General features: G+C 46.0%; 1 protein-coding gene across 6 annotated transcripts in view; it reads right to left on the bottom strand.

Moving 5' to 3' along the window:
- Positions 1–8,710, bottom strand: part of ATG16L1 (autophagy related 16 like 1) — a 37,954-nt gene extending 29,244 nt beyond the window's left edge. For 5 of the 6 annotated variants that reach the window (XM_047721389.1, XM_047721390.1, XM_047721392.1 and 2 more), the window contains exons 1-3: positions 8,435–8,710; positions 4,884–4,977; positions 526–631 (exon numbers count right to left, since the gene is read on the bottom strand). In XM_047721389.1, coding sequence (XP_047577345.1) covers positions 526–631; positions 4,884–4,977; positions 8,435–8,549 — 315 coding nt within the window. In that variant the 5' untranslated portion in view covers positions 8,550–8,710. The remainder of the gene's footprint in view (positions 1–525; positions 632–4,883; positions 4,978–8,434) is intronic. The other variant, XM_047721395.1, reaches the window with a different exon arrangement.
- Between the last annotated feature and the right edge of the window lie 14,586 nt (positions 8,711–23,296).

Genomic DNA, 23,296 nt, shown 5'->3' with positions numbered 1-23,296 from the left:
TATGGGTCACTGCCAGGTTTCTGCTGAGGACTCATCTGTCCCACCTCAGCCACCTTTCACACACTTCAGCTGATAAAATGATCAATTCAGCTGCATTGATGAGAAAATACATTTTCTCATAATTTGCCATCAAATCGCCACCCAGGATTAATACAGCCCAGGACATTTTTTATGTCCTTTCTAATGAATTTTTCAGAAATTGCAGGGTTCACTCTCAAATACCCTAGGAAAGTATTAGTGAGACCCGCCCTCGAACAGGCAGAAAAGCCTGCTTCTTTCCCTCGAAGTTTCTCCACTTGTACCTTTCATGCCACCTGGGAGTGGAGCGACCGGCAGCTACCCTAGTGGCTTGCCCTCTTGCTGATGGAGGGAAAGCCCTTGGCTTTCCCGATGCTGCATTCCCAGAGAGAGGATGATGCCACATGTAGACAGGACAGCTGCAAATTCTAGTGCAAGCGCCCTTCTGCCTGTTCTCCCCCACCGCAGGGCCTGCGCAGAGCAGAGACGAGGAGCAGCTATCAGTACCTCCCCACGTTTCTTGTGTAGCTCAGTCAGTTCTTCTTGGTGTTTAATCCTCAGCTGGGCCATCTCTTGTAGCTGACTATCATTCCAGGCACCATCGTGTCCAGGACTAAGTCCCCAAACCAGACAGATGAAGGAATGTGCAAAAAAGAGAGGAAAGAGAAAAAAACCAAAACATCAGACCCCAAACCTCCTCAGTTGGGCAGTGAAACAGTAACCTCAGAATTCTGAACCTGTACGTGACAACACAGCCAATAAAGCCATTCATTTTCTCCGGGACAATGTGGTTCTAAGCCATTACAAACCTGAAGTAGAAAGTAGGAAACACGAGACATGGTAAAATAAAACAACCACAACTTGAATCACAGGTCGTGTCAGGAACAAAGCATGGATTCCAGATGAGGATTAGGTAAACATGGAGGAGACAACAAGGTCCAGTCACTCGACAAATGTTTGAGTGCCAACTACATGCCAGGCACTGACCTTGGACCTGGGGAGAAGGCAGTGAACACAAAGCTTTGCTCTCAGGTGACAGATAAACAGTTAAGAGCAGACACAGTGAGTAAGTAAATACGTGAAGTCCAGTGGTCAGACATGCTTTGAAGAGAAACTAAGCAGGGTAAAGTTGGGGACAGAGCAACAGGGTTCCTATTCTGTGGGGGGCACCCTGAGAAGAGGCTTCTCTGAGAGGAGAACATCACTGAGGACCGGAAAGAAGTGAGAAGCCAGCCACATGGCCCCTGGAAGCTGGACCCTCAAGTGAAGAGGGAACGTCAACTGTTAGAAAGGCCTGGAGAAGGCAGCCTAGCTGGTGTCCTCGGAGAAAGTAGGAGAGGAGCTGCACATGCAAGAGGGTAGAGAAGACGGTCAGGGAGGAGGTGGGGAGACCAAGCAGAACCTCCCAGGCTCCTCCTGGGACAATGACTGGAAGCCACTGCAGTGTCGTGAGCAGAGGAATCACTTAAGTTTTAACAGGATTGCTATGGTTGCTGGGTGGAGAGCAGACCACGGCAGTGGCGGAGAGGAAGGGGTAGAAACAGGGAGACCAGTTCATAGGCTGTTACAAAGTCCAGCTCAGATCAAGGTGGTAGCAGTAGAGGCAGTGAGATGTGGTCAGATCCTAGATCTATTCTGAAGAGAGAGCTCACAGGACTTGCCTTTTGAGTTGGCTGGAGAGTCCAAGGGAAAGGAAGGAGTGGAGGAGGACTCCAGGGCTTTGGGCCTGAGCAAGTGTGAAAGGTGCAGGCACCACCTACTGAGACAGGAGGGACTGGGGTCTGGGAAAGACCTGAAGAGTGTGGTGTGGACACCCAAGGGGGTGTGTGGAGTGGAAATCGGCCGTAAGAGTCTGCATGTCAAGTACAGAAATCCAAGCCAGAGGCGAACAAGTGGAAGCTGTCAGCAAACAGACGTATCTGAAGCCCCAGAGCTGAGCTCAATGCCCTCAAGAGTTCACATAGTTTTGGAGGCTTGGCAGGGGCTCACACCCCAGGTCAGAAACAACGGGTGACTGACCTGTGCATTTTAGCTCAGGACTGGGGCTGCAGCTGCAGAGGAGAACCATCAGAAGACAGACACTTAAACCACCACCGGGGGAAAGCACAAGATGGGGACGAGGAAGAAACTGGAAAAGTAGGACACCAGCACCTGGAGGGAGGGGAGAACGGCCTCTTCTGTATGCCCTGTCACAAACAAGAGGGGAAAGGGAGCAGTGTGACACTCCCTCCCTCTAAAGGTACTTCTATGACATGTTCTAAGCCCATCCTAATACCTCATCCTTTGAGGCACTCTAATACTTCCCCAATCTTCACCCATGAAGTAGAAGCCAAGAGATTAGAAAGTGGAACACACTGTATAGGAAGTCACCCTAAATTAGGCATAAGAACTAGAAATTATTTTTATCAAATCCTCTTATGTTAATGCAAAGCACTGTGAAATATGCAAATGTACAAGCAGTCCCTTCTTTCAAGAGCGCATCAGGTCACTCCCTGCTTGCGTGGTGCTGCGGATGGATGACAAGGACACCGGGCAGCCATGGTCTAAAGTGGTTCTCAGATCATCTGATTACAGATTACGGGCCTTACTAACTTACTGAAACGGTAGGTCTGGTGTGGGGCCCAAGATTCTGCATTTCTAACAATTTGTTAGATGCTGCCATCTAGGAAACACGTAGGAAATGAATGGAATCAACTACTTCTATGCTGTAATCTATGCAGAAAGCAAAGGGATTAAAACACTTCAGGAGGGATGCAGAGAAGAGATCCAGATAAAGCTTTTTAAGCACAGGTGGTAGTATTTTAAGAATAACTAGGGCGAGATGGACAGAACTTAAGGAGAGAGAAGGGCAAAAGAGGCCACCAGGCCCATCTTCTGTAAATACCCTTCTGGCACCATCAAACACCCACTTGAGCTGCTCTGCCCCAAGGGACTAATGGATAGACGCACAAGAGTGTGTGAGTGAAGGATGAACATGCCTGAGTGAGTGACTACCAACGAGGAGGGGCAGGACACTGAGGGAAAAAGGAATCATTGACAACTTGTGGGAAATAAGGGCACCATTAATAGAAACAAGGCTGTCAGGAGAGACCTCATTAGGGGCTCAAGTTTTTAGGAAAGGAAGGACCTCCAATTAAATTACCATTCAGTGATATTCAATCAAAAGAATTATTTTTCTACTTATAGCACCTTTCCAAGCAAATGAGCTTGATTGACCAATACAGGACAGAGAAACACGGTCACCAAGAGTCTAATTAGATAGAAACAAAATATTTCAAGTTTTCAGCTGATTTAGATGAAAAAGGTAAAATGGCATTTTCTATACCTAATATTGACCAGAAGGCTACAACTAATATTTTAAATACTACAGTAGACCTCCCAGGGCCACAGTCAGGAAGCAGCTCTTGAATTTATTGTTAAGCAAGGACAGAACCTGGGCTGGACCCTCTGTTCCTCCTTCCCACTCTGGTCTGCCAGGGGACCAGAAGAGGAAACACGGATGGCAGGCAGTTCCACAGCAGATTTAACTACAGGGATAAATAAATTCGGCTGCACCTTACACTTCTGGGTTTAAAAAATCCTTAAATTAATATCAACTCATTTTTACAGTTGCTAAATGTTATCTGACATGTAAAAAAAGTACACAGATTCTAGAGTAGTGATGAGGGCTGTTCCCATACTGACCCTCAAATTTAATATGCAAACATGATAAACATCTGGAAACAAACATCTGGAAAAAAACAGTAAGATGATAGAATGATTCTATTTAAACTATTTCTGATGAAATCTGGCTTTCAGATTTTTTTGGACCATGGCCCTCAAAAAGAATTATAGCTTACGGGGCACCTGGGTGGCTCAGTCAGTTAGGTGTCTGCCTTCGGCTCAGGTTATGATCCCGGGATCTTGGGATTGAGCCCCGCATCGGGCGCCCTGCTCAGTGACAAGTCTGCTTCTCCCTCTCCCTCTAACCCTCCCCCCTGGCCGTGAGCACACACTCACTCTCTCTCTCTCAAATGAATAAATACGAAAAAACAAAAACTTAAAAAAAAAAAAAAAATACTTTACACGAATGACCCATGTAAACACATCAAACTTCTCATCACGAACACATATGTGCATATTTAATGAAACAATACTTATCCTTTCTATTAAAATGCAAGGTTTTCCTAATCTTTCTTTAAAAAAAAAAAAAAAACAAAACTTGGGCACCTGGGTGGCTCAGTCATTAAGCATCTGCCTTTGGCTCAGGTCATGATCCCAGGGTCCTGGGATGGAACCCTGTGTCGGGCTCCCTGCTCAGAGGGAAGCCTGCTTCTCCCTCTCCCACTCCCCTGCTTGTGTTCCCTCTCTCGCTAGGTCTCTGATAAATAAATTTTTTAAAAATCTTTAAGTAAAATAAATAAATAAAGTTTGCTGCGACCTGCTAGCTTAATTTCACTCTACTAAAATACGTTGAAAACCACTGAACTTAAAAAGCATCAAACAGACCTGTACTGTATAAAAAGCACTTCATGTTTATGCACCACTCAATCCTGTATTAATAAGATCTGTGTAAATCTGCTCAAGAATGCCTACTTGTGTGATTATTCAGAAAAAGTGAACCCCGTAGGCTGACGGAGGAATTGGCCCAGTTAGCCACCTTGAGTGACTTCTAAGGCTTAACAACACCTACTGAAAAGCCTTCTTGGTGGGTACATACCCTCAAAGAAAGGATTTTAGTTACTTGGCTTCACAAGTTCTTATCTGGAAGGAACTGACAAAAACTGGAGCACAGAAACAGTACCTCTCAATTAGAAAAGTGACAGCTAAACCGAGATCCGTTTTAACTGAAGAGACACAAGCAACAAAGGATAGTTTCAAAATACCTTATCTCATGCCTGTTGGGGATGTCATGCTTTTCAGCTTGTAGCTTATGGGCCAGCACTGAATGAAGATCTGACTTTTCTAGCAACTTGTTATCTATTAAAAAGGAAAAGAAGAAACACATTATTATAACTGATGCACACCTTATCACTACTTCATATCCTGTAAATATTTGGACCAAAAAAACCCATAGGGGACAACTGGGTACCTTTCACTTTCATGAGGTGTCAAAGTACCAGGTGCTGCACTTGGACAGCAATTGTAGCAACTGTCCAAAACCCAGGAACATACACTCCTTCAATACTTCCTGGCCTAAGCAGGAGCAGCCCAGTAAAAGGAACCTGTGGAAGCATCCTTACAAGAATGTCCCCCACTTACCTATGTTTATCTCAGGAGTTACAAACAAAACAAAACAAAACAAACCCAGTGGAAAAATGAAACATTATGTACCTTATTATTACATTTGGAAAATGTAATTTTTATTTTTATTTTTTTTAATTTTTTTTTTAAAGATTTTATTTATTTATTGGACAGACAGAGATCACAAGTAGGCAGAGAAGCAGGCAGAGAGAGAGGAGGAAGCAGGCTCCCTTCTGAGCAGAGAGCCCGATGCAGGGCTCGATCCCAGAACCCTGGGATCATGACCTGAGCTGAAGGCAGAGGCTTTAACCCTCTGAGCCACCCAGGCGCCCCGGAAAACGTAATTTTTAGATCAAGGCACTAGAAATACAATATGAATGAGAGTCCTTGGCCTTGAGGAACTCAAGTATAGCAGAGGGTCAAGTATACGGACTAGAAGAGTTATCTTTACTCATAGGCTTGGAGGGTTTGACAGAGTCCAGGCAGGAGGGCCAGCAGTGATCCGGCAAGCAGACAGAAATGAAAGCTGGAACCAACATATGAAAGAGCAGAATGAAAAATTCACACCTTTTCTTACTGGCCATGGTAAAATAACAGATCTTAACAGCAGGCGGTGACATAGACATTTACTAGTAAGAAGTCAAAGATTATTCTGAAGTTCCTTGCTCAGGTGACTTTGGAAGATGCTAATGTGTCAAAGAATACAAGAGTGGAGAACCTAAGGAAGAAAAGGAGTTTTCCTTCTGCAAGTAACAAATGTGACAGGAAACATGATGCAGGAATTCAAAGGACAAGTAGTTACGAATGACAGTCACACAGGGACTGGCAAGGTGGGAGGGGGCACTAAGCAAAACAAGAGACTGATCACGGGAAACTCGCTAAACAGCTACATTTGATGGGGACTGTCAGAAATCCTCAAAGTCTGAGATTAGAACTGCTCTAGAACAAAATTTTGATAGGATTTATGCTAGCGAATATTACTGCTGGAAGGCCTTATCTTTCTTCTTAAAGAGAGTCTTGAGTTCTACTTCTCTTTTATATATGGAAATGGAACTCCTGGGCAGAAACAGAAATATTCTTGGTTTAGGTTAATTTAATCAACCAGTTCAGCAGAACAGGGAAGTATGGTTCCAACCCTGGGTGTTCACGCACATCAAAGGGTTCTAATAAGATCTTCAAAATGTCACACCAGAGGTGGGTGCCCTGAGATATTAGGTCTTTCAAAGGACAGGAGGTATTCAGGAGGGACCCTCCCTGAAAGTTCCTCTCACTAAAGAGAAGGATCCAGCTGAAGGGAAGCTGCCATCTGTCCTTACAGTCTCTTTTCATCTTTCTCTTTAGGTTCAGAGGCAGAAGCTGAACCTGACTGGCCTGGGAAGGGAAGAAGAGAGGATTGAAGGTGTTCCACAGGCAAAATGGAAATGGCCCCCCAGATATCAATCGCTGACCTAAAGACAAAAGCTCTAACAAGCAAAGGTTGTCTTTCTCTCCAGCCCCCTAACTGCCTCTCGTATCAGTCTGGGCTCCTAGCCCCTCAGGCAAGCACTATTCACCATAGCTACTTAATGACCTGTTCCCTCTCCAGCATGGTCTTCGGATTTTTCTCCTACATCCTCCCCGCTCCCATCAAAATGACTATTTTCAATGCTGAAAAACCATCCAATCTCTATCAATGCAATTATAGCAACTTCTGTTAATAGACTATTTCGTAGATGGCTTTCAAAGCACTTATACAGTTTTTATGAAGCGGGCAGGGCGAGATTCGCCCCTTTTACAGATGCAGCAAATCAGACTCAGAAAGGTAAGTGAAAAGATCAGTAAGGTGTGGAGTCAAACTTCCAGCCCAATGGGACTGTAAGTTTATTTTAGCTTTTAAGACAAAGCATTCAACAAACACCTGACCACCTGAATTTACATAACCCACTGGGAATCACTTTTGAGTGGGAGGGGATTTCTGTGTTTCTGGCTGTAAGGATCTCTTAGAGTACAAGGAATTAGCACAACAGCAGCACATTATCTCACTCTGCTTCCCACCTTTGCTAAGAGGGCGCGTTCAGTGAAAGCAAGGAAGGGTCATTTCTTCAGAACCCCAGTGAGAAAAAAAACACAAAGTCTGTGTTCAAATCCAGACTCCACAAGAATCTGCTATGCTTCTCCAAGAAAGTTTATTAATCTCTCTCTGCACGGTTTCCTCATGTACAAAAAAGACAAAAGGACCTGCTTCATAGAATTTTCAAGAAGATAAAGAGAAATAACACATGCCGCTTATCTACCGAAGCACTCAAACCACTCTGCACGTTAGAAATACTTGGGGAGCATCAAAAAACACTCCCATCGGTGTCCCACCCTCACATACTGCAATTTAACTAATCTGGGCTTTTTAATTTTTAAAAGATCCAGGTGATACTAATGTGCACATCAGTTTGGGAACCACTGATTTAGCACAATCAGAATTCATTAATAGGCGACTATTACTTTGACTCTCACCATCGACGTGGGCTCCAAACTTTTGTCAGGCTTACTTCAAAGGGTAGATGGAACCATAAGACTGAGGAGTGCTCATTTCTCCCCCTAAATGTGTCATTTATCGGTTCCGTAAAATTGGGGAGGGAGCAAGGAAATGTTCAGGGAGACTCATCTAAGGGTACGAACATTTTTGTACTCAAACTGCAGACGGGGGGGGGGGGGGGGGAGAGGAGAAAACCTTCATATTTAAGTTTCCAATAACGATGTCCCAACCAACCAGCAGGACTCAAAATGTGTACCAGTTAAAGAGCACCAAGGTGGACTAAAAAACGAGAGGTCCGAGGAATCGAAGGCTGAATATTTCACAGAGAACAATCTTAATTACGTGAGTTAATGCTTAAAGTCAGTGACCCGTTTCAAACACACGAGGCCCCAAACGGGACGTTTCTGGACCCTATTCAAGTACACAGGCATGGAAGCTTGGGTTACAAACACAAGCACGAACGGTGCCTGCCCACGAAGAACACACAGTTTAGTAGGGAAAGCCCTCTAAGGTCAGGGAGTAAGATCTAAAAAAACGGCATGGGGCGTCCGCCTCCTAGGGTTTGTGAGGCCGCCGCAAGGCGCGCAGGCGACGCCAGGGGTCCGCCTACGGCTTCCGCCGGCACCCCGCGTGCTGCTGCGAGGTCCGCCAGCCCGCCCGCTCCCCCGGCCGCCCGCCGCTCACACTGCAGGATGATCTCTTCGAATGCCTGCCTCTGTAGCCGGTCCCGCCGCCTCAGCTCCTCCGAAATGTGGCGCTTCCAGCGGGGGAAGTCGGCGGCGCGGAGCCCAGACGACATTTCGCGCGCTGCCCCGGCGCCTTAGCGCCGCCAGTCCGAGTAGGGGATGGCGGCCCCGGGCCGCAGCATCGGCTACCAGCGGACGCCGGAAGACCGGCTGCCCAGAGCACACTACCACGCACAGGCCGCCGCCAATGCCGTCAGGGACCGTCTTCCGGCTCCTGCCGGAAAGGGTTGGGGTCAAGGCCGGAAAGCCCGCCTCCTAACCCGTCGTCTTACGCTACACGCATGCGCGTGGCCGGTGGCGGCTCAAGGCGCTGAGTAATGACGCCCTCCCGAGGCCGGAAGCGCAGGCGGCAAGAGGCGGCCACTGGGAGGCGTGCGAGCTACGCCGGAGCCTTAGCTGTCGGCGGGAAGGGGACCGGGAAGGAGCCTCTGTCGGTTGACGTTTCCTTCGCTGCCTACCCACCCCCACCCCCGCCGATTTCTATTTTCCTTGGCCTGCCTTTCTTTTCTTTATCGCCTCAGTTTACAAGCAAAAGTGGAGGCCACTCCCCACACAGTAGCTGAATGACCCTAGATGAGTGGCAATCTTGCAAAGCCTCTGTTTCCTAATCTGTAAAACGGGGGTCCTCATGATACCCTCCTTGCGTGAAGATTAAAAGGAATAACCTATGTAATGCAGTGAGCGCTATGCTTGGTACATTGCAAGCCTAACTTCACCTAGACCCCCCAGTATCTTCCTACCCAAAAGTCTGGCTGCTTTATACTTTGGCAAGAGTGTCCCATTGCCCTTGGGAATAGGTTTTTTTTTAAAACGAAGATATGGAATGCAAAAAATAGCTTTAGAAAAATGGGAATAGATTAGCTATGAAGTGTAGAAATTATCTATGACCTAACAGTAAATGGGTTCTTAAAGAAGGTAATCTAAGGGTGGGGACATAAACAGGACTTTGAAAGAGGAAAATGACAGTTTGCCAGTAGATACTGAAGGTGCTCCATGGAAGACAGACTCGAGACGATGGCATTTGTCAAATCAGTAGAATGGAAATGGTCTGTAATAAAATCATCTAAGTTCCATTTACCTTAAATTAAATTAGTGAATTTATTGCATGAAAATGAAACTGGACGAAACAGGAGGCCAGAGGAGATGAAAGGAGTATCAGAGCCTGCCTTCTCTTCCAGTGTGGCTCAAATCCAGTGGAGGGTCCTTCAGAGACAGATTTAAAATCGCCTTTCCTCTCCTGTGGAGGGAGTAGGTCAGTCAGGCTTCTAGAGCTTCAGCTAGAGGCACTTCACTGGCAGTCAGTACTGAGTGATCTGAATTTGTGGGAAAGACTAGGAAGAGTCAAAAATAGGAGGGCCTTTCTCACACACAGAAGAAAATGAGAGTGCGGTTTTCTGAAAGTCACCAAAAATGCCCCCCAAACGTAATAGTGGTATCAACCTCAAAAGACCAGAGCATCACATAGCATCAAATCTTGACAGTTGAATGTGCTGATTTTCCAGACAAGCTTATGATTAAAACATTCTAACAAATTTGCAGAACCAGCGATTCCACTTGTAGAAATTTGTGTTAAATGTTTGGACAGATGTCCATATACAAAAGCATCTGTCACAGTATTGTTCAAAATAGTGGAAAATTAGAAACTATATTTTCAACAGTAAGAGGTTAAATTATTGTATATTTATTGTTCAAAAAATGTTCCTAATAAAAACAGTGTATGCTTGTAAGTCTAATTTATGTAAGGGTGCCTGGGTGGCTCAGGCAATTGCCTTTGGCTCAGGTCATGATCCCAGGGTACTAGGATCAAGTCCTGCATCTGGCCCCCTGCTCAACAGGGAGTCTGCTTCTCCCTCTCCCTCTGCCACTCCCCCTGCTTGTGTGCTCCTGCACTCTCTCTGCCAAATAAATAAATAAAATCTTTTTTAAAAAAAACTCTGATTTATGTAAAAGGAGTACATCCTTGGTTCCTCATAGGCAAAATTTGTCAAATGAATAAATATAATTTCTAAATTAAGGGTACTAAGCTCTGCTAAGTGTGCCCTCTCCCTAAGCCACTAGGATTATCTACTATACTGCAGTCACCTTGGGTCCTTTATTTTACTCCCCTCCACCCATCATACTCCCTTCCACAACAGGGCGTTTGGATTTATTGTGCCTCTGTTGTTCACACTCTTCCATTCCGACTTTGAGGTAATTCCTATGTATTAATTCTCAACTCAGTAATCATTGCCTTACAACCTTCAATAACAGAGACCTTCACAACTAGGTCAGGTCTCCCTACTACATACGTACCTCTCCTTTATAGCAATAATCACACTTACAGCTTCCCATAGTTCTATCATTACTTGATGAAGGTGTGTCTTCCCACCAGATGGTAAATTCTGTGAGGCAGGAGGTGTGTCTTTTTTTGCTCAACATCATAGACAGCAAGAGCATGAAGCTTACTATATCTTGGGTGCTCAGTAAATGCTGTTTATTTTTTTAAGATTTTATTTATTTATTTATTTGAGAGAGAGAATGAATGAGAGGGACAGGGAGAGAGAATCTGAAGCAGACTCTGCACTCAGCACAAAGCCCAACACGGGGCTTGATCCCAGGACCCTGAGATGGTGACCTGAGCCGAAACCGAATTGGACGCTCAATCAACTGAGTCACTCAAGCGCCCCAGTAAATGCTGTTTAATTGATGAATGGAATATATGAAAATACCGATAGTATTAACTCCAGGCAGTACCATTGCTGGTGTGTTTTTGTTTGTGTTTTAATTTGAATACAGTTGACATGCAGTTTTTATTTTATTTTTTTTCTATATCTTTATTTTATTGTTTTTTCTATTGTGTTTTCTAATTATTACCCATTACACTTGTACTACATATGCAATAGAAAGTTATAAAAATGAATATGTATATATGAAACCCTTTGTTCTTCTGGGTGCTGAGCTCTGTGGGACATAACTAATAAGCATGAAAGCTTCCACAGTGTTCTAGCCCATGAACTTTTCTGACTTCCTCACACACTGTAATTCTTTTAATCCTCCTATCGACCCTACTTGGTAAGGTTATTGTTAGCTACTGTTACCATCATCTTTTTTAAGATTTTGTTTACTTATTTGACACACAGAGAGAGAACAAGCAGGAAGAGTAGCCAAAGAAGAGGGAGAAGAAGGCTCTCACATGAGCTGAGAGTCTGATGTGGGGCTTGATCCCAGGACCCTGAGATCAGGACCTGAGCTGAAGGCAGCCGCTTAATCAACTGAGCCACCCAGGCACCCCTGCTGTTACCATCTTCATCCTTATTTACTTATTTACATCCTTATTTATTACGTATTTACAGATGAGGAACCTGAAGCATGGAGAGGCTAAATAACATGCTTGAGGACAGCTAGCTATTCAGTGGCAAGACCTGGGTTTCCACACAGGCTCCTGACTCTAGCAGCTTGGTCCTTAACCACTGAACTCCGTTGCCAGGTCTCTTCCAGCTAATACTGCAGTTTGGCTCAACTGGAACATGTAAAACAAAGAATAATTTGAAATGGTATATAATTAATTCCTAAATTAGACAAAAGGGAAGGCATCCTGGCAAAAATCAGTCTGATGTGAAGACTTCAGGTGTATTCCCAGGACCTTGACAGGAATGGCTGGATGGGGATGAGAAATAGGAAGGAGGAGGAGATTAGATTGTCTGAATATTCTGGAGACAGATAATGAGTCTTAAGAGAGAAGTTTTTGTCTTGCTCTGGTTAGTAATGAGTGCTTGAAAGATTCAGCTTGCTTTGCTGGAAAGCAACATCTATGAGATTGATTCTGACTGCCTGTAATGGATGTAAGGTGTAAGTAAAATATCCCAAGATTCTTGTAGTAGTATGCTAAGAAGAACAAATTTGCTCACAGAGGAGAGGAAGAGGCATCACTCACCAAAGAACTTTCTCTGTGCAAAGTTTTTATCACTGAAGCTGAGTATAACCAGATGGAACATAACAGCATTTCCACTGTTAAAAACTTCCAGAGACTTTCACCCTAACCATCGATGTCTACATACTTCATCTGTGAGATCTGCTCCAACTGGGCAGACTTCAAGTTCAACTTTCAGATGACTGACCTCTCTACTCTGGTCCTTCCCCTTTAGGTCTTTCCGATTCCTTTTATCTTTCAACTGGCAAGTGTAAACAGTTGAATCCGAGTGTGGATCCGGCACAGGGGTGAGCCCTATGGGGAAGAGAGATGGCCCAGGCTTGGATCCTGATCACAGAGCTCACTTTTCAGGAAGGGAGATCTGAATGTGCATTATTTAAGGAATATAAAGTAAAAATGAGGGCTGCCTGGGTGTCTCAGTTGGTTAAGTGGCTGCCTTTGGTTCAGGTCATGATCTCAGAGTCCTGGGATCGAGCCCTACATTGGGCTCCCTGCTTAGTGGGTACCTGCTTCTCCCTCTCCCTCTGCCCCTTCTCCCTGCCCACTTGTGCTCACACACACACACTCTCTCTCCCAAATAAAATCTTAAAAAAAAAAAAAAAGTAAAAATGGGCCGGCCAGGAGGCTGTGTCAGGGAGGTTTGACGCTTTCCTGGTCCCCTCCCCAGCCTTATTCTTTTTTAAAATATAATTTCTTGGGTTTTTTTTTTAACTGCTGTTGATCTTTAATTCCTTATTTCCACTCCCTTCCACTCTTTCCAAAATTAGATCACTAAAAGTGAAAGTAAGCTAAGTTAACCATGTTACTGTGTTAATTGTCTGCTGTATAAACACAGTAACTGCTAAATCAAAGGATGGCCAAGAAAACAACCAACGCAGGTTTTCAGACACACTAATGATCCCTCCAAATATCGCTTTTTTATGACAGTAATCATGCTTCCTTATAGGCATGTGTTACTTGGCATTTTTATCCCTTGGCTTTTCTTCGTTCTCTTTAGTGTTGTTGTGTTTGCCTATGTATGGATATTACAGAAAAATTTCATCATGAAGAATCCCTAGGTTCTACAGCCAGACTAAAGCACACGCAGTTCCCGTCATCTACTCTCTATGTATGTTGACACTCAGATTTCATATTTTAACAATGACAGTGTCTGAGGTGGGTATTAGCCTTATACCCCAACACAAGCTTTATAGCAGAGCTCAGTTTTCTTAGAGGAAGTCCTTGTTATCTCTCCTCTGTATTGGCCGCCAAATACTGGAAAGGTGGCTGGAGGGTTTGGCATAGCACATCTAACAAGCTGGGAATATGATCCCTGGCTGGGGAGGGTGTTTGTGGGAAGTTAGCTTCCTTGGTTTGTTTCTTTGATCTTTAAAGAGATGTTTAAATTTCTCCCAGATACTCTGCTGTCTCCTACTGTGAATAACAACCGAACTTTATTGAGTGATTCCTACATGCCAGGACTGGGCTCCACCTGGTTTAACTTTTCCCCCCCCCCTCACCCTACAGATGCAGGTGCTATTAATCTTTCCTTCTACAGGTGTGAAACTGACACACAGTGGTCAAGTAGCTTGTGTATGTCACAGAGTTAGGAAGAGGCAGAACTCAGATTCATTTAAGGAAAACTGACACTTAGATGCAAGAATGAACACCCTCCCCCTATTTAACCATGCTGCTGTGCTGTGTGTCAGCACGTTAGGGTTGTGGCTGGTTTTTGGGGATGAATAGACTATCAGAAGCCTTTTTAAAAAAAAAAAAGATTTATTTACGTATTTTAGAGGAAGGGAGGGGCAGAGGAAGAGGGAGAGAGAATCCTCAAGCAGGCTCCCTGCTGAGCGGGGAGTCCAACACTGGGCTTGACCCCAGGACCCTGAGATCACGACCTGAGCCGAAATCAAGAGTCAGATGCTTAATTGACTGAGCCACCCAGGTGCCCGCAGAATGCTTTTAATGACAAGCAATAGAAGTGCAATTTGAGCTTCCTTAAGGGAGAGGGAGGGGATACACGGATCCAGGGTGTCCCATAGAGCTGGCAGCGGATGGGGAGATGGCTGGACACCAGGAATCAGAGGAACCAGGATGCAAATCCCATCAGAATGCTCAGCCCTTGGCATCTACTTCCCTCTGTAAGTTGCTGCTTCTTTTTCCTATAGTTTGGCAGCTGGGCTTCTTTTGTTTCTGAGTCTTCCCACCCTGATGGTGAAGACATGGCCCCTGTGAGGGCCTGTCAGTACAGGCAAGCCACTGCTCTGGCACCTCTGAGCCCCAGTTTTAAACTCCTGGGAGAGGATGCTGTAGGGCTAGCAGATGCCCATGTCTAACGATCTGATGGGGTGAAGGGGCAGCATCGGCCTTCCAGGATGGCTCCCCCTGGCTGGAAGGGAAGAGAATGGTTCTCAGAAGAAGGGAGACATAGGACACAGCTTCTGTTCAGAGAGCCCAGCCCCTTCCCTATTCTTTTATGAGCAGATTCTGCCCTCCTGACTACATTCATCATTCATGGCATTTTCCTGTCCCTCCATGCCGCAAATTAGCCCCAGGAATGAGCACAGAAACCCTTGCCGATCACTGTTCTGCACAGGAACTTTTAAACTGGATCTGGGAGAAAGGAGCCTTTTCCTCCTTTGGGTGGGAAGTCTGAGGATATGCATCAGGTTTCATGGGTCGCCATGTGCCCTCCCATGTTTCATGAAAAGTTTAATCTGAAAAGAAAATGGGGCAATCACACAAGGAGAAGAGGAGATGAGAAACTGAGAATCTTGATGGCATTGGAGTCCCTGGTTCCAGCCATTCCTGAAACTAACCCAGTCCTATTCTTTTCCCAGTCTGGTTACTTGAACAAATACATTACTGCATTTCACCAAAGCTGGTTTACACTGTTTTGGTTTTTTGTTGTTGTTGTTTTGTTTTTTGTGGTTTGTTTTTTGTTCTTTTTTTCTTCAGAGAGAGTGAGAGAGACAGAGCACACAAGCAGGGAGGCAGAGGGAGAGGGAGAGAGAAAATCCCAAGCCGGCTCCATGCCCAATGCAGAGCCTAATTCGAGGCTCGATCTCAGGACCCCAAGATCATGACCGGTGCCCAAATCAAGAATTGAATGCTTAACTGACTGGGCCACCCAGGCGCCCCTACATTGGGTTTTTATTTCCTCTTGCCATCCAAGAACCCTGATTAATACTTCAGACAAGCCCGAGAAAAGACTAGGGCTGGGCGGGCAAAATGGTAGGACCCCCACAGGTGGGCACGAAGTCAGAGTTGTCCCCTTGACAATCTTGACAAACACACTGCTCTTTTCACCAAGCACTTTTGGTGTTAATCAGCACCCCGTTTCCAGGCTTTTGGAGAAAATTGTCTTGATCAGAAATCGCCTGAACTGGAGCACCTGGGTGGCTCAGTGGGTTAAAGCCTCCGCCTTTGGCTCAGGTTGTGATCCCAGAGTCCTGGGATCGAGCCCCGCATCGGGCTCTCTGCTCAGTGGGGAGCCTGCTTCCGCCCCTCTCTCTCTGCCTGCCTCTCTGCCTACTTGTGATCTCTGTCTGTCAAATAAATATTTAAAAATCTTTAAAAAAGAAAAAAAAGAAATCTCCTGAACTTCTGAGAGAGTTCACCTCTGTTCTGAATAATAATATTTGTTGGTGAGAGAAAATGTTCATAACCCAAATGTTACAATTAGAAATATCAGAATAGGGCGCCTGGGTGGCTCAGTTGGTTAAGCAACTGCCTTTTGCTCAGGTCATGATCCTGGAGTCCCGGATTCGAGTCCCACATCAGGCTCCCTGCTCAGCAGGGAGTCTGCTTCTCCTGCTGACCTCTCTCTTCTCATTCTCTGTCTCTCTCTCAAATAAATAAATAAATTCTTTAAAACAACAACAACAACAAAAAAGAAATATCAGAATAGACCTGGAATATAAAAAATACGGTTGCCTTATGTTAGATGTATTTTTTCTTCCCCCACAACGGAAAGTGAAGGGACACCGTTTCAAACGGCACCATTGGAGAGACTCATGGGGTATCAACAGCTGAGCAGAGTCCCTCCCCACACTGTCTTCTCATGCAATAAAGCCACAGAGAAATTAGGCAGCGGTGGAGAAGGGTTCCGATGAAGGAAATAAGTGAATATTGCATGTCATAAGATATGGACCTTTGCTGAGGTATCAAGTGGACTTTTCATCTTTTAAAAACACCTAAAGTCGAAATAGCAGTCCATTCTGCAAATCCCAGGGCCTGGGAACTGTCTCTGGGAGGCAGATTCTCCAAATAAGGAGGATACAGCCAGGGACGCAGTGTCCAGCAGGGACGGAGTGCAGGACTAACCACTCTGTGGTGTGTGACTCACACGCATGCCAGCATTTTGTCCTGCACCTCTTCCTTCCAATAAGGAAATTTTTCTATCCCATGGTGTGCACGGGACCTCGGGCTCCTATGCTTTCCCACAGTTAAATTGCAGAGCTCCCACAGTCTTGTCCAAGACTGCACGTGGACACATGGCTTCTCCAATCATCTGGGTAACCCCCGCACCGCCCTTGCTTCCCAGGCAGTGTGGGGCAGTCCAGTCCAGAGCAGAACGATCGAGCTTGGGAAGGCCATGCAGTGTTGTGGAAAATGTTCCATTGTCCTTCCAGCAGGGTCCAGTGATCCCTCCGGCCCGTGCAGAGTCGGCCAGGAGCTGGAGATTCGGAAAGGGCTCCTCTGGTCTTTCCAGCTTGCTTCTGAGATCTCCCATGGGCCTGGACCCTGCCCTAGACCTTGGGCGTGGCACCACGTGGTCACACCCTGGTGGGCAAAGTGGCGAGTAACGGTCACCCACCAATCTAGCTCCCCTTCTGTTTTGGTACAGCTTTCAAGGGGAGGAGTTTCACATTTTTTTTTTTTTAAGATTTTATTTATTTATTTGACAGACAGAGATCACAAGTAGACGGAGAGGCAGGCAGAGAGAGGGAGGGAAGCAGGCTCCCTGCTGAGCAGAGAGCCCCATGTGGGGCTCGATCCCAGAACCCTGAGGTCATGACCCGAGCTGAAGGCAGAGGCTTTAACCCACTGAGCCACCCAGGCGCCCCGGAGTTTCACATTTTTAAACTAAAGAAGGTCCTGGGTGTCTGGCCTTTGAACTTGTGCCTCTCAGCTCCCCTACTGGGGAAGAGTAATAGACTTATGACTCCAGCAGCTGTGCTCCGAATCCACCCGGACATCTGAGCTGTGCATGCCACCCTCTGACGTCCCAACCAGACGGAGCACCACAGGTGACCTTCTGAGACATGGGAGACTCCTCTTCTGACTTTGCCTCTAGGGTGCTGTCATGGACTGAATGTGCCTTTGGGAATTTCATGTGTTAAAGCCCTACCCACCATTGTGATAGTATTTGGAGGCAGGGCCTTTGGAAGATCATGAGGGTGGAGCCCTCATGAGCGGATTAGTGCCCTTTCAGAAGGGACACCTGAGGGTGCACCTGGCTGGCTCAGTCAGAAGAGCATGTGACTCTTGATCTTAAGGTCATGAGTTTGAGCCCCTGGAGTTTGAGGGTATAGCAATTACTTAAATAAAACTTAAAAAAAAAAAATATATATATATATATAAAGATGAGACACCTGAGAGATGATCTCTCTCTCCCCATGGCTGTCTGCAAACCCAGAAGAAGGCCCTGGACAGACATAGAATCTTTAGAACCTTGATCTTGGACTTCTCAGCCTCCAGAGCTACAAGAAATCAATGTCTGCTATTTAAACACAGCCCCCACCCCTAGTCTATGGTATCCTGTTATTGCTGCCTGAGCTGACGAAGATAGACACCCCATTGGCCATGAGAGGACCAGCCTTGTCCAGCGCCCCTCCCATCTTCCCTCACAGGCATCCTCTTCAATACATTTCTCAGGTCAAGTTCCCCTTGTCATGTGCTGCTCCGGGAACCAGAGGAGGAACCCCAGGACCAGGAGAAGGCTGGGGAAGGAAGGAGCTTCCAACTCTGCTGGAGACGTTTGAGCGGTCCTGCCCCTCCCCAAGTCCACTTCTCTTTCCCTCTGATAACATCATGGGTCTGGTGGCTAAGATCCTACCACATCACTGGGCCCTTATACCACTCCACTCTTTGAACCAGCCATGAATGCAGACCCAAGGGGGGGTCTCATTCCATTTCCAGGGGTCTTAATATGGGGAGCTGGAGCTCAAGGTCTGGAGCAGCCATGCCAAGACAAGACGAAGCCAAGGAGGCCAGGAATGGGCCAAAGAGCCTTCTGTGGACAGGAGCAAGGACGAGGTGGGCCGAGGAAGGGTCCAGAGAAAGCAGGGCCCAGGATGGAGCTGCCCCAACAGTCCAGCATCTGCTCTTCCTCAGCTCATTTCTCTTCTTGTAAGCAGAGAGCCTTGACTAAAATGGAACTTTAGAACTTCAGGTCAGGAAAACCCCTTAGATGTAATTCCATCACAGAGGCTACAAGCAGAAAATGCCCATCCTGTCCTGCTTGCCTTTGCCAGGATCTGAGGAAATGAGCTGCTGTATGTCCTGGAAGAAGCCAGAGTGCTACTCCAGGTCCTAGATGACAGTGAGTGTGTGGGGAGGACTCCTGGCAGAGGGAAAGGGGCCTCTCCAGGCCCTTTCTCAGGCCCTGACTCATGACTGTGGAGTTTAGAGCCCCTCATGCTGCAGTGTGGGATGTCCTCCCTGCCACACCCCCCTGTGACCTCTCAGGCAAGACCAAGAGAGCAGGTCTCCTACATGGGGGTAAGTGGGTGGAGCCTTCTCTGCCCCTCCCCACAACGATCCTGGATTCCCATTTGGGGTGATTTTACAACATCTCTAAGATTGATGCATAGGGATTTGCTTTCCCTTCCAGTGACTAAACAGCACATTTTAGTTCATTTTTCCAAAGCAAATGAAGTCTGGGTGGATATTTTTTGGGGTAGTAAGGGAAGACCTCTGCTACAGAAGCACCACCTTCAAAAACTGGAAACGGCAAACGACCTGGTAAGCAGGGTTCCTGCTAAAAATTAAAAACAAAAAACCCATAGGGCTGGTTTCAAAAGACCTCCCTTCCTTGAATTTCAGATTATTTTGGTAGGACAGGGTCCTAGTAGAGTTCTAACTCTAGCAGGTCAAAGATGACGAAGATAGCAAAGTCTCTGGAAACAGCTGGCCACACATTTTCCATCAGCTGCCTCTGCTGTACCTTCCACATGCACTGTAGAAAGTTCTTCATGACCACATCTTTACCAGTTTGGGTAGTACAGTAGAAAAAAAAATTCACTAGATAGATGATCATCGTATGTGACTATTGTTTTACTTAGCATTTCTTTGGTAAAATGGAACATTTCCTCATCTATTTGTGTATTTGTCATCCATTCTCTGGGTAATACATCTGTCTACGCTCTTTGCCCATTTTGTCCAGGCGAGGAGTAAAAAATTTCTTATGTGTTGTTTGCGGCGGGGGAAGACGAGGAAGAATTGATTTTTTTTTTTTAATGCTTTTCAGGATTTGTCCCAGTTACCTTTTTTGTCAAGCAGATAGAATGTAGTTATCAACGACCTGGTCACTCAACTTCTGAGAACATGCGTTAGGAAGCGTCCTCCCAGGAAGTCGTGAAAATGCCTCACTTCCTGTTTGCGAAGCATCATGTGTCTTTGAATGAGAAGTTCTGCTAAGTAAGGGATTATCATGGAGGGGAGGGGTCACAGTTTTCCGAAGCTGAAACTCCTGAGGGGGCATACAGACCAGGTTATTTCAGAAGGGCAAATAAAATTTAAGTCCCCAGCAGAGCAGCTGTGTTGGGCGGGCGGGATACAGAGCACATTGTAATGGCGACTTTATATTCATTTGGATCCCCAAATGGCATCATCTGTGTATTCCTGGAGGTAGGGGTACCCCTCCTGTAGGCCCCAGTGGGTGTAGGCATGTAGAGGGGTCGGGCCTACATGCCTAAAGGATTGGCTGGAGCCCTTGGGGCATCATCTGCTGCTTTAGACTCTTGACCTCTTTGCTTTGGGTCAGGACCCCTTCGAGACTTAATGAATTCAGTGAGCATTTATTAAATGCCTAATATATGCCAGGCATTATTCTAGGTGCTAAGGCTAGACCAGCGTTTCTATCCTTAAAGAGTTGCCAGTCTCATGGGGAGAGATGAGCCAAAAAGACTGGGCGTACTAAAGAAGTGAATTATGTGCATGTGTGGGCGACGAGAGCTATGGATGAAAGGAAAAAATGGACCAGAGTGAGGGTGAGGGTGAGGGGGTTTGGGTGCAGTTCACACATCGATAGGGAGACTGGGATGGACCTCACTGAGAAGCTGAGATTTTTAGCGAAAACCAGAAGGAGATGAGGGAGTTATCTAAGAGGTTATCTGGGGAGGGGCGGGGTGCAGGGACGGTGAGCTTTCAGGCAGAAGGTTCGGCTACAACAGGCTCTGTGGCAGGTGCAATTGGAGCTCACCCAATGCTCTGTACCATCTGGGGCACCCAGCCCCTTGTTGTAGTAGGTGTTGGCTCCTAAAGGTTCACACATGTCCCCTTCTCTGGAGGATTGCCCTAGGCCAACCTCCCTTCTTGGAGATGCCTGGGAGGTGGCCAATGACTGACTGATAGTAGGGGGCCCTAACCTTGCACAGGACTATCTCCATGATGTGGAGTTCGTTCCTTCCCAAGCTCCCAGTGGGACAGGCTTAGGCTAGACTTCTTCAAAAACTGCTGTCTGCCTAACTTCTTCCTCTGACTTATCCTGATTCCCTCACCACCTCTCCAGATGCCTCCATAAATCCTTCGCATGAGAATCCCAGTCTCAGGCTCTGCTCCCAGGGAACCCAGCCCAAGGAAGCCCTAAGGCCAGAGCTTGCTTGATATGTCCGAAAACCAGCAGGGAAGCCATTGTGGCTAAAGTAAACCTCCCCAGGAAACGTACAAATACAGACACGTTGGCCCACAACTCTGCCTGAGACGCTATGGAAGCAGATTCAGAGCCATAGTATTCCTTGTGCCCTGCCTGAGGGCCGATAACCCTACACATTGACTTCTTCATACACCATCCCTTCTCACACAGAATTTTCTGGCTTCAGTTAAGAAACCTGCCTACTTGCCTCTTTCCAAAGTTGCTTTCCAGGAAAATTACTGACTCCATTTCCTATCAACTGAATTGTGTCCCCCTCAAAATTCATGTGCTGAGTCCCTAATCTCCAGGGATTAAGGGACTGTAAGTGGAGAAGGGCTTTCAGGAGATGATTAAAGTTAAATGTGGTCCTAAGTGTGGGGGCCTTAAACCGGTAGGAATGTCGACCTTCTAAAAAGAAGAAGAGGAGAGAGACCTCTTTCCCTCTCTGCCATGCACGTGAAGACACCCAGAAAACTGTTCTCTGCAAACCAGGAAGTGGGCTCTCACCGGAAACTGAACGGTATGATATTTTCTTATGACAGCCTGAGCAGACCATCAAAACTACAAAACCATCCCCACTCCAAAAGGCAAAAGGAAATTCTAGGGTTAGGTTTGTGAGGATCATGCTTTTGATCCTTTGGGAAACAGTTCCAGCAGCGACTCTGCTCAGGTCCAGGGAGCCAAGCCAGGGGACCCTGGGCCCTTGAGAGAGGGTTTGAAAATCAGAGGCAACACAGGACTCAACCTGTTTGTCTATTTTCACACATAACCAAAAGATGGAAGCATTGTAAAAGGTCTGGAGATAGAGAGACAGAGGAAAAGTTTTCATAGAATTTTAATCATTTCCTGTGTCGCTGCTGTTCTGTGAATGCAGAGAAATCTCCTCTCGCATAGAGAATTAATTCTGAGAGGTAATTAGTTTATTTCTTATGAAAAATGTTTAACCCACCTCCACACATCCTGGCAATACAACCAAACTCCTGACAAGGAGTTGGAAAGAATGCATTTGAAGACTGAAGATATGGCTTGGAGACTTAGTTTTCTACCTTTCTTCTGTGATCTTTGCCAAGTGACCTGCCTTCCCTGAACCTCAGTTCCTTTCTCTATAAAATATGGGTAAGACTCACTCTATGGCATCATGAGGATCAAGCAAAGAACACATATAACAGTACATTTTTATTTGGCCCCAAAGGCATCTAGGATACCCTCTCTGAGCAATCCTTGAGCTAGTAACCTGCTAGATATTCATGAACTTATTCTGTGATTGGACTGTCCTGGGGTCAGGCCAAGAGAAGTCCAAGAGCTAGAAGCATCAAGAGCTGGAAGCATCCAGCCAGGGGAGGAAGCCAAGGTTGGGAGTCCGCCCATCCGGGAAAAATGGACTACTTACTTCACTAGCTATATCAGTATCACCAGGGAAGTTGATTGAAATGCATGTTTCTGTTTTCCTCTCTCCCTTGTTCTAGGGGCTACTGAATCAGATTCTCTATGGGTGGCCCAAGAGTCCACATTTTGAAGGGGTGTCCTCAGGTGATCTTTTTGTACCTCTAAGTTTTGGGGTTTTTAAAAAGATTTTATTTATTTGCCAAAGAGAGAGAGAGAGAATGCAAGAAGGGGAAGCAGCAGGCAGAGGGAGAGGCAGGGAGCCCGATGTGGAACTTGATCCCAGGACCCTAGGATCATGACCTGAGCGGAAGGCAGATCCTTAACCCACTGAGCCACCCAGGGGTGGCTATGGGGTGGTACCCCTATGTACCCCTAAGTTTGAGAAGCATAGTTCTAGTGTTCTAGCAGACCTACTCTGGATTGTACAGTCACTAACAGATTACTGTAGATTTCGTACCTAAGTTATAAGTGATCATTTTGAACGGTCTGCTTAGAACAGCTTGCAGTATAAATCTGTTCCCCATAATAAGCAGTATTTGTAAGCTATTTATTGACAAAAAAAAATTTGGAGCTTATCCTATATCATCAAGGATAAGTAATTAGATTATGTAAACGATTCCTCAAGTCATATATTATTACGTACTTCTGTCCAATTAGGGTGG

Source organism: Lutra lutra, chromosome 3 (assembly GCF_902655055.1).
Source record: "Lutra lutra chromosome 3, mLutLut1.2, whole genome shotgun sequence".
NCBI classification, from domain to species: Eukaryota; Metazoa; Chordata; class Mammalia; order Carnivora; family Mustelidae; genus Lutra; species Lutra lutra.
This window is presented reverse-complemented; position numbering and strand designations above follow the sequence as displayed.